The 12,087-nt window shown below is 44.1% G+C and overlaps 1 protein-coding gene across 5 annotated transcripts in view; it reads right to left on the bottom strand.

Annotated features, from left to right (window-relative positions):
- LRP1 (LDL receptor related protein 1) overlaps window positions 1-12,087 on the bottom strand; it is a 316,344-nt gene that overhangs the window by 81,010 nt on the left and 223,247 nt on the right. For all 5 annotated transcript variants that reach the window (XM_053370298.1, XM_053370312.1, XM_053370304.1 and 2 more), the window contains 2 exons: window positions 11,634-11,759; window positions 4,947-5,078 (listed from right to left, as the gene is read on the bottom strand). In XM_053370298.1, the coding sequence (XP_053226273.1) occupies window positions 4,947-5,078; window positions 11,634-11,759 (258 nt within the window). The remainder of the gene's footprint in view (window positions 1-4,946; window positions 5,079-11,633; window positions 11,760-12,087) is intronic.

Raw genomic sequence — 12,087 nt, 5'->3', positions numbered from 1 at the left:
CAAGCAAACCAGCTGTGGGTGAAATTGGAGAAGTGTCAGTTTCACACCAAGGAGGTGGAATTCCTGGGGTACCGCTTGTCAGACAAGGGATTAGCCATGGATCCAGGCAAGGTCCAGGCGGTGCTGGAATGGAAGACACCGAAAACGAAAAAGGATGTGCAAAGATTCTTAGGGTTTGGGAACTTTTACCGTAAGTTCATCAAGAACTTTGCCCACTTAACGGCTCCCATCACGGACTGTCTCAGCAGCAAGAAGAAATTTGTTTGGACGGCGGAGGCGGAGCAAGCATTTGAGGAATTGAAAAGGGCATTCGCTTCGGAAGAACAGCTCCTGCATGTGGATTTACAAAAACCAATGAGAGTGGAAACTGATGCATCAGACCGGGCGGTGGGGGTGGTGCTTCTTCAGCCGGGGAAGAATAAGTCGGAGTGGAGACCGTGTGCCTTCTTTTCGCGTAAGCTGAACAAATCCGAGAGGAACTACACCGTATATGACCGAGAACTACTCGCCATTCACGAAGCGTTCCGGAGATGGAGACATTTACTAATTGGTGCACAGCATAAGGTGCAAGTGTGCACGGACCACAAGAATTTGGAATATTGGAGAACGGCACGAGTGCTCAACCAACGACAAGTGAGGTGGGCCCAAGAGTTCTCCAAATTCCATTTTGAAATTTGCTATGTGCCAGGTCCAGAAAACGTCAGAGCGGACGCTCTCTCACGCAAACCTGAATATTTGGAGGGGGAGGGAGCACCTGAAGAGAGACATATCATCCCAGAGGACCGCTGGGTGTGTGGGGCGGCCTGGGTGGGGCAAAGGGAACTGGTAGAGGGAACGGTGAATGATGAATACGCCCAGAATAAGCTCAGAGGTTTAAGGAGAGAGGGAGAAGACCCCGGAGGTTTTGAAGAAAGAAACGGGGTATTGTATTACAAAGGGGCACTTTATATACCCGAAGGGGAATTGAGGGGGAGAGTACTCAAACAGCTGCACGACAACCCCACAGCGGGGCATTTTGGGCAACACAAGACCATGTGGTTGGTGACCAGGGAATTTTGGTGGCCCAAGGTGAGGGAGGATGTACGGGAGTATGTAAGAGGGTGTGACCAATGCCAGAGAGCCAAAGGAGAAAGGCGGGCGCCGGCGGGGTTATTAGAACCGTTACCCACACCAGAACGACCGTGGGAGGCGGTATCGATAGATTTTATGATTGATCTGCCTAAATCCCAGGGGAAAACCGCCATACTGGTCGTAGTAGACCTGTTAACTAAGATGGGCCACTTTGTAGCTTGCTCACATGCAGTCACGGCGGAAGAGACAGCGAAATTGTTTGCAGAACATATTTTTAGGCTGCATGGCGCCCCCTTGAGGGTGGTCTCCGACAGAGGGAAACAGTTCACGTCCAGGTTCTGGAGGAAACTTATGAGCTTACTGCACGTAGAGGTCAATTTTTCGACTGCCAGGCACCCTGAGACCAATGGGCAGGCGGAGAGAGCAAACGGTATCCTCCAACAATACCTGAGGTGTTATGTCAATGACAGAGAGAACGATTGGGTCGAAAAGTTGGCGCTAGCGGAATTTGCCTACAATAATGCGGAGAATGTGTCCACCGGGATGAGCCCCTTTTTGGCTAATTATGGGTGCCACCCCAGGGCGTTTCCAGGGGGAGGAGGGGAGAGATGGAGTGTCCCGGCCGCCGAACATTTTGTAGAAGAAATGGAAGCGATCCATCGTCAACTCCAACTCAACTTAGAAAGGGCCAAAGAAGAATATAAGAGGCAGGCAGACAAGAGCAGAAGGGAAGGTGAAATCATTAGGGTGGGGAGTCAGGTCTGGCTGTCAACCCAAGGGTTGCCGTTCAAGGGGGGTTGCAAGAAATTGAGACCCAAAAGATTGGGACCATTTGAGGTCATCCAACAGGTCAACCCAGTGGCTTTCAGACTCCGGTTACCGAACCACATGAAACTGCACCCAGTATTCCACAGGTCATTACTGTCACCATATAGGGGGGAAGGTGAAGGGGTCTCCACACGGGGGCCAGTCTTAGAAGAAAGGGAAAGCAGCAACCATGTGGCGGAGATCATCGACTCCAGGTGGAAGGGTAATCAGGTGGAGTATTTGGTCGCGTGGGAAGGGGAACCGGAGTCGGAAAACACCTGGGTGACGGCAGAGGAGGTCAGTGACGAGATCTTGATCGAAACGTTCCACCAAAGGTTCCCCACGAAACCTCAGCCAGTAGCGAGGTTCCGGAGGGAGTACTTTGGCACCACCGACGAGGAGGAGGAACTGGAAGGATTCAGGGAATCGGAGTTGGAAGAAGGTACAGACTCCGATGAGGAGGAGTACTTAGAAACCGGAAACAGCAACCGGTGGAGGGAAGTGTTCGAAACTTCAGAAGATGAGGGAGGTTCTTTCAGGGGTTTTGCTCCCTCGCCTCCCGCAGAGGAGGGAAGGGGAGGTGGAGAAGGGGGCCCTGGAGGGGAGGTGGATGTCAGGGAACTGCCATCGGAGAAACAGGAGGTGAAAGGGCTCACAGAGGCTGAGAGAGACTTATCCGCTGAGGAAGGAACCAGCAGGGGGAGAGGAAGAGCTCCAAGGGAAAGTGAGTCGGAGGGAGGGCTCAGAGACACTTCCAGCGAAAATAGCGGGGAGGTTTCAGGACCTCCTATAGGGACACCCACTCCTCGCCGGAAACTGTCACGCCGAGAGTCCAGAAGACGCGTTTCCGTTAAGGAACTTTTATGCTGGAAGAAGTTCCGTAAACGCCCACTGTCCGATTCTACGAGCGACTGATGGAGCCATGCTTAAGGAGCTCCGTCACAGACAGAGGTTTGTGGACTTAGCCAAACTCTGAGGGACTAGGACTTTATGCACAAGCAGCTCATCATCCCATCACACTACATGTTGTTCCATCCTTCTCTCATGGTTCCCACAACCTTTCCCTTGACAGGGGAGGGGGGGATTTAGCCTCACCCCACTTCCGGCTACATTTCTGCTCAGAATTGTATGCCCTCTCAATTTTAGTGTGGCTGCCAACAGTCATGGTTTTGAGATTGTCTTGGATTTGGGCCAACTCCTTAAATATATAAATATATGTAGGAAATTGGATTGATAGAGGATTGCGTTTTGGGTTTGGGGACCAAAGTGGATACAAGCTGCCCCCAGATTCTGGCCCCTGCAGAGCTCTGGCTTCCTCATGCTGGGTTTCTTGCATTATCTCTTTCTAAACATGAGGCTACAGAGTGTATTGTACTGAGAAACCTCTATGTGCTCCTCCTCCACATGTTGCTAGACTCCAATTCCAACCAGCCAACCAAGCCAATGGTCAGGAATCATGAGAACTGGAGTCCCAACAACATCAGGATGGCACCACATTGGCTAAGGAAAAAGAGGGTGAGGGAATCAAATTGACTCCAAGCCAAAGGCCAGGCAGAACAACTCTGTCTTACAGGCCCTGCGGAAAGAAATCATTTTTTTTTTATAATGATATTTTATTAAGTTTTAACAATAAGGAAATTCCAAAACAGCAAACAAAGAAGAATAAAAACACAAGAAAAATATAAAACACAACAATACAAAATTACACAATAAAAAAAAATACAAACATTTAACCTAACAAGGGGAAAAAAGAAGAAAAAGAAAAAAACAAATAAGCGCACAAAAAAGAAAAACACAAATCCCTCTTTTTTTTTATAATTTCTCATCTTTGATTAACTTATTTTCCTGACTTCCTCACACCTCTCTTTTTTGTATCCCTTTTTGAAAATTGGTTCAGCAAATTCATATCCTATTACTTTATCCTTAATTGTTTTTCCTCCTGCAGAAAGAAATCAGATCCTGCAGGGCCCTGGTCTCATGAGACAGAGTGTTCCACCAGGCCGGAGCCAGTGTTGAAAAAGCCCTGGCTCTGGTTGAGGCTAATCTAACTTCCTTAGGCCCCAGGACCTCTAGGGTGTTGCTATTTATGGACCTTAAGGACCTCCGTGGGGCACACCGGGAGATCACACTCAACTCAGACTTGGAGAATGAGGTAACATGGCTCACTAGAAGCACAGCTGAGGACACACCATAGGAGTCCAGAGTTCAAAGCACAAATGTACAAATTTCTCAATTTTCCAATATTCAATTCACCCCACTTCCACAATTCAATTTAAGCAAAGAACCAAAAACCTGTGCACAAAAATGTGTGTGCATATTTTTTTTTTTTGCATTTCTCCTAATACATACATGTTAATACACTTTTGCCAAATATTAGAGATGGGGAAGAAATTCACTTGGTTTGCATTTTAATGCAAACCTAACCTCACCAATTGGCATCTCTTGCACCAATACACATATCAAAGTGAAATTAATGTATCTTTTGATATTTGCACTTCTCCAAATTCTGTGGTGCAGTTTTCCAACCCACAAATGTATACAAAAATGTGCATGTTAAGGAGAGTGTGCATACATTAGCAAAAATAATGTGCATGCTCACAAACAAATGCACACAATGCAGACGTTTGGCAAAATTACATAAAAAGATGCATGTAGTAGGAGAAATGTGCACAAAAATGTGTAAAAAATGTAATTTTTTTAAAAATTGCAAACTGATGAAGAAATGCAGTGAAGATCAGAAAAATAAGAAACTGACACAAACAGAAATTGATATACGTACTTGCCCATCTCTACCTAACATATGCATTTTGTGAGCAATTTCCCCTAATATAAAGCATTTCCGGGTGGGGGTTTTTTAAATACTGAACTGCAGGACAGCAAAGTTTTGGTTCATGTATTTCATTTAGAAAGTGCAGAGTTAGGGAGGTCTGCATTCAAATGTCAACTGAATGAATTCCTCCCACACCCAGCTGCAAAGATGGAGGGGCTCTGGCCCACTCGCTCCTTTTTGTTTCTCTCCATATCCACTCCAGACACAAGGGACAAACCTACTTTAAGCATTCACCTACCAGCATGGAAATCAATACCAACGGCCAGTGAAGTCCCAGAGACTGGCACCAGAGCATCAGATCTGTCATTGGGATCCAGTGGAATGCCCCGGATCCCCTCATGCACAGAGTAGAGGAGGAAAGAGCCAACACCTGCATGGAAGAAAGAAAAATCCAACAGTCACAAACTGGAGTCTCAGCACAGGGCACACAGGAGAGGCCAAGATTCAAGGGCAGAACATTAGGCTTTACATGGAGATGGTCTCAGGGTCAATTTGCAGCAGCAAACCTGGCCTAGAGCTCTGTGTGGAGACCTGGAGAACTAGTGCCAGTCAAAGGAGGCAGTCATGAGCTGAATTCACAAGAAACGGGGAAGGGCTATAGATGAACGTCTGAGCATATGGTTTGCATGCAGAGTGTGTTACTTTGAAGGAAGGTGGGTGACGGAGAGAAGAGAAGAAAAGGAACTATTAATAATAATAATAATAATAATAATAATAATAATAATAATAATTTATATACCTCCTTTCATTTGAAAAAGACAATTTTAGTTTGCCTTCCTTGATTTCCACAAGCCCCATCCATACCTAATAGCTTATGAAAACTTTTGGTGCAAAGTAAGATATTAGCAAAAGTGTGGAAGCTACTTTTAGCCTTCTGCATGGGTTAGAGTATAATCAATCAATCAATCAATTAATCAATGTTAACTAGTGGTGTTGTGTGAGCTCACAGCACCTGAGGCGGGGCTGGGCGCACGCTGGGGGGGTGTGGGTGCATGCGTGCCAGGGAGCGGGGCACAGAGGGTGAAGGAGCCCACTGGGGCACCCCAGCCTTCATCGGCAAGACAGCCAGAGCAGCCCTGCCCCATACCGGAGCCAAGCAACGCCATGCTGCGCCACCTGCCTGCCCATATAGTGGGGAATCTGGCCAGCCGACATGGCACTTGGCGGGTACGAACGAGGCACCCCATGCTGGCGCCCCTGGGACTGCCCGGCTTGGTGCTCCTATCTGCAAGCGTTGGTTCCTCTGACACGGGGAGAGGAGCACTGCGCTGTGGGCACCTGCATGGGGGTGCCTGCTTTGCACCCCCTCAAAAATCTGTGCCTGGGGCCACAGCCCCTCTGACACCCCCTACACTATGCTCAAAGTGCAGCCGCTGATAGGAATTCATTCTGGATTTGTTTAACATTTGTACCCTGCTTTTCTCCCCTCAAAGGGAAGTCCAAAGTAGCTGACAATCCATTAAGTCGCAACATTATAATCAATATAGACCAAGTATACAAAATATTGGAATAGCTGCCTCTCTCCAGTAAGGACAGCAAATGTAAGTAGCTTCAAGTTCTGAGAAAGAAGAAGGGAATTCAGAAAAAGGGCCACGGGGAAAATACATTGTCAGGGGCGTCAAACTGCCTGCAGAGAGCAGATTCCTTTGAAGAGATTCATCACCCTCCACTGGCAAACTCAGGCAGCAAGGACCAACTGCTGTGTAGCCAAAATTGGATGACTGAGAAACAAAAGAGAAGTACCAGCATACTGAGGTTTGCAAGAAGCACAAAACAATCTCTCTCTTTTTAAAAAAAGGGGCAAAACCAAAACCCAGGACAAAGTGAAGAAAAGAGGAGTGGTGATTTATGCAAAGGAAAAGTTGGCTCCTAAATTTGTATTTAAAGATGAACAAGGAAGATATTTGGCAATTGAAATTCAAGTTCAAGGAGAAAAACTATTGATTATAGGAGTTTATGCACCGAATGAAGGGAAGTCAGAATTTTTAAAGAAATTGCATGAGACATTAATGGACTATTTGGATTATAATGTAGTTTTAATGGGAGACATGAATGGAGTGGTCTCTACAAATATGGACAAAGCACAAAGACAGGTGGTCTCCAAAGATGGGAGACTACCTAAGACCTTTTTTGAAATGACTGACAATATGAACCTGATTGACATTTGGAGAACAAGGAATCCTCTTGAGAGAGAGGGAACTTTCTTTTCTGAGGCAAAAATGACCTGGACTCGAATTGACCAAATTTGGGTAACTAGTGGAATGGCATCTAAGATAAAGAAAGTGGAAATCTGCCCAAAGACTTGCTCCGACCATAACGCCGTAAAGATGGAAATGAACACAACAACAGCTGGATCCTTTAGATGGAGGATGAATGACTCCCTGTTTAGAGATGCAGAGGTGTATAAAAAGGCCCAGAAGGTATTGAAGGACTACTTTGAGATAAATCTGAGAACACAAGTGGAAAAAAGAGTAATTTGGGACGCAAGTAAAGCCGTTATGCGAGGATTTTTAATACAACAGAATTCTATAAAAAGGAAGAGATATAATGAGAAGAAGGATAAGATCTTGGAAAAGATAAAAGAAGGGGGGGAAAAAATGAGATCCAAACCAAAGTCACATGAAATTTTGAGAGAAATTAAGTTTTATCAGAGACAATATATGGATTTGATGAACCAAGAGATAGAATGGAAAATAAAACAAATGAGACAAAGGTCATTTGAATCGGCTGATAAATGTGGGAAACTTCTGGCATGGCAATTGAAGAAGAGACAAAAACAGAACACGGTTACAAATCTAGAAGTGGAAGGAAAGAGCATTTATAAACCAAATGAGATTAGAAACTGTTTTCAGAGTTATTTCAGGAAACTTTATGCACAAGGGCCGGTGAATGAAAAAGAAATAGAAGAATTTCTTAAAAAATACGGATTACAAAAAATTTCTGAACAAAGTAAAGTGACTTTAAACCAGAAGATTACTGATCAAGAAATTGAGGGAGCCATTCAAAGTATGTGTCAGGGAACTGCCATCTGAGACGCAGGAGGTGAAAGGGCTCACGGAGGGTGAGAGAGACCATTCAGCTGAGGAGGGGACCAGCAGGGGGAGAAGTGGAGTTCCAAGGGAAAGTGAGTCGGAGGGAGGGCTCAGAGACACTTCAAGCGAGAACAGTGGGGAGGTTTCAGGACCTCCTGTAGGGACACCCACTCCTCGCCGGAAACTGCCACGCCGAGAGTCCAGAAGACGCGTTTCCGTTAAGGAGCTTTTATGCTGGAAGAAGTTCCGTAAACGCCCACTGTCCGATTCAACGAGCGACTGATGGAGCCATGCTTAAGGAGCTCCGTCACAGACAGAGGTTTGTGGACTTAGCCAAACTCTGAGGGACTAGGATTTTACGCACAAGCAGCTCACCATCCCATCACAGTATGCAACTGGGAAAATCCCCAGGACCTGATGGACTAACCTCCAGATACTACAAAGCTTTGAAAGAATGGCTTATACAACCATTGAAGGAGGTTTGTAATGAAATTTTAGAGGGGAAAAAGGCACCTGAATCGTGGAAAGAGGCTTATATCACACTTATACCAAAGTCAGAGACTGAGAAGAACCAGGTTAAGAACTACCGCCCTATATCACTACTCAATGTGGATTACAAAATTTTTGCAGACATTTTAGCAAAAAGATTGAAAAGAGTTTTGGTGGGGGAGATTCATAAAGACCAAGCGGGCTTTCTTCCAGGAAGACATTTGTCAGACAATGTGAGAAATATAATAGACATTATGGAGTTACTGGAAGTTAATATTAACACTAAGGCAGTATTAATATTTGTGGATGCGGAGAAAGCCTTTGACAATATTTCTTGGAGTTTTATGAAAAAGAATCTCCAAGGGATGGGGGTAGGCCAAGGTTTTGAGAATGGTATAAGTGCGATTTATTCTGAACAAAAAGCAAAACTGATTGTAAATAATGTGGTAACAGAAGAATTTGCTATTGAAAAAGGGACACGACAGGGATGCCCAATATCCCCACTGCTTTTTATATCTGTCCTGGAGGTTTTATTAAACATGATTAGAGGGGACCAGCTGGTTAAAGGGATTCAGGTCGGAGCTAAACAGTACAAACTGAGAGCATTTGCAGATGATCTAGTTTTAACTTTACAAGAGCCAGACACTAGTACGAGAAGAGTTTTAGAGTTAATACAAGTATTTGGTCAAGTAGCAGGCTTTAAGCTGAACAAACAGAAAACGAAAGTACTGGATAAAAATTTAACAAGTGCAGAAAGAGAGAAATTCCAGAGTGATACTGGTTTATCGGTAGCAAAGAAGGTGAAATACCTGGGGATAAATTTGACATCCAAGAATGTGAATCTATTTAAAGATAACTATGAGAAATGCTGGGCAGAAGTGAAAAAAGATTTAGAAATATGGTCAAGTCTGAGACTTTCCTTGTTAGGTCGAATTGCTGTTATTAAGATGAATGTTTTGCCGAGAATGTTATTTTTGTTCCAAACATTGCAGATTGTGGACAAAATGGATTGTTTCAAGAGGTGGCAAAAAGATATATCTAGATTTGTCTGGCAGGGCAAAAAGCCCAGAATAAAATTTAAGATACTAACTGACGCAAAAGAAAGAGGGGGGTTTGCCCTGCCGGACTTAAAACTGTACTATGAATCAGCGGCTTTTTGCTGGCTGAAAAACTGGCTGCTTCTTGAAAATACAGATATTTTGGATTTGGAAGGGTTCAATAATAGATTTGGCTGGCATGCATATATATGGTATGAAAAGGTAAAGATCCACCAAGGTTTCAAAAACCATATTGTTAGAAAAGCCCTATATAATGTATGGATTAGGTATAAAGATTTGTTGGAAAACAAAACACCCAGGTGGTTGTCACCGATGGAAGCTAAGGAAGTGAAAAAATTAAATATGGAATCCAAATGGCCGAAATATTGGGAAATCATAGAGTATGAGGAGGGAAAAGTTAAATTGCAGAGTTATGAGAAATTGAAGTCCAAAGTAAGAGACTGGCTTCATTATTACCAGATAAATGAAGTTTTTAAACAGGACAGGAAAATTGGCTTTCAGGTGCAGAGGTTGAAGTTAGAAACAGAGCTTTTGGAACCCAGTACTAAGAATTTGTCAAGAATGTATAACTTGCTGCTGAAATGGAACACACAGGACGAGATGGTTAAATCAGCTATGATTAAATGGGCACAAGACATTGGACATGACATTATGTTGGCTGACTGGGAACAGTTATGGACCACCAGTATAAAGTTCACGGCATGTAATGCCTTAAGAGAGAATATTATGAAAATGATTTATAGGTGGTACATGACCCCAGTCAAGCTTGCAAAAATTTATCACTTGCCCAATAACAAATGCTGGAAATGTAATGAAACTGAAGGTACCTTTTATCACCTTTGGTGGACATGCCCAAAGATTAAGGCTTTCTGGGAAAGGATTTGTAATGAAATGAAAAAGGTGCTTAAATGCACATTTGTGAAGAAACCAGAAGCCTTCCTCTTGGGCATGGTAGGCCAATTGGTGTCAAAGAAAGATAGGACGTTTTTTATGTATGCGACAACAGCAGCAAGAGTACTTTTAGCAAAGTACTGGAAGACACAAGAACTACCCACACTGGAAGAATGGCAGACGAAGGTGATTGACTACATGGGACTGGCTGAGATGACCGGCAGAATCCGCGACCAAGGGAAAGAGACGGTGGAAGAAGATTGGAAGAAATTTAAAGTTTATCTTAAGAACTGTTGTAAAATTAATGAGTGTTAAAATGTTTTGAGTAATGCAAAATAGAATTGCAGCGATAAACAATTGGACATGAGAAAAAGGATTCAAAGGAAGTGCTATAAGTAATTAAATCTAGGGGTTGCTGGAAAGATTTAAAACAGGGATGCAGAAAAAGGAGGTATGGGGAAGTCGTTGAAAGAAGGCTTAAGGAAAAGAAGGTTAAGAAATTATACGTGTTTATATGTTTGTTTGTTTTTGTTTTGTTTTGTATTGTCCTTTAATATGTGTTGGAAAATTAATAAAAATTTATTAAAAAAAAAACCCAGCCCAATGACGACTGAGAATGCTTAATAGCAATGGAATGCTGGAAGATGCTGGAAAGGAACATGGAAAGTCAGGGAGGGGGAGCATCAAGGAGAACATAGCAGGCTCCCTGAACAGAAGCACTCTTGTCAGGGGCTGAGCATACGCTGCAGCATTTCAGTGCAGGTACCACTTGCATTCTCCACTACTGAAATGGGCTGGCAGGGGGGAGAGGCATTCTGCGCTTCCCAGAGTGCATCTTTATATCTTAGGGAGGAAAACTACCACCTACTCAGAGAAGGTAAAAAGAGAAGGGAATTCTGGAATATGTTCACTTTGCTGAACTATCTTGTGGAAAGGAAGGGCACATAAAGGAGGACCCCTAGTCCGTTTGCCTTTGTATGTATGCAGCCACAGCTGCCCTAAAGGGAGGATAAGAAACCTTTGGGCAAGTGGCCTCTTGAAGGCATTTTCTAGCCAGGCAATTCTGTGTTTTGTCCTTTGCATCTTAGGGATTTTCCACATTTTGTTTTTTTATTAAATATACACCTACTATATATTTCATTATCTACACAAAAAATACAGTATGTGAGGGAGACAAATATGTGCTTGGAAACGCAAGTCTCCTATAGGAAGAGAGATCCAGGGTTTGACCCTGTCAAATATACATTTGCTGCCACATTGGCACATGGACAGCTCCATAATTAAGCATGGTAAACTCAGGGCAATTGTAGCTTGAGCTGCAAACAGTAGCCACCAGGTGGAGCTTCACTACACATCACTCAAGATATACAGAGCAACATAGTTCCCAGGAGCCAGGCCTAACAGCCACAGACCACTCTCCTCAAACCCCACAGGCATTAACTGGGATCCCCTCACCTTCACAGGACTGCTGTCCACTCTTCAGGCTGTAACCAGCTGTACACATGCAGGATCGAGTAGTCTCTGAAGTAGGAAGGCACAGCTGGGAGCAGTCACCATTGTTCACGCTGCAGGGGTTGGTACCTGCAACAGTGAAGGTGAAATAATGGAAGTAAATGGGCACTACTGACACAGAGCCAGACAGCATCAGGCTTCAGTTTTGACTGCCAGGTGACCACAGACATGACCATCTTGCTTCACCATGGGCACAGAAAAAAGGGTGCATTTTATGGGCATGTTAAGAAGACAGTTGTACAAGGAACTTGAAGTGACACAGTGAATACTTAATGTGGTTGAATCAGCACCAAATCCAAAGCTTGGTTTCCTATGAGACTGCAGGCAAGATCTTTCCATACAGTATATGAGCCTTGGCACACCATCACCAATTCTCTGCTTCCTGAGTTGGAACCCC

This window comes from Podarcis raffonei, chromosome 2 (genome assembly GCF_027172205.1).
Source record: "Podarcis raffonei isolate rPodRaf1 chromosome 2, rPodRaf1.pri, whole genome shotgun sequence".
Lineage (NCBI taxonomy): Eukaryota > Metazoa > Chordata > Lepidosauria > Squamata > Lacertidae > Podarcis > Podarcis raffonei.
This window is presented reverse-complemented; position numbering and strand designations above follow the sequence as displayed.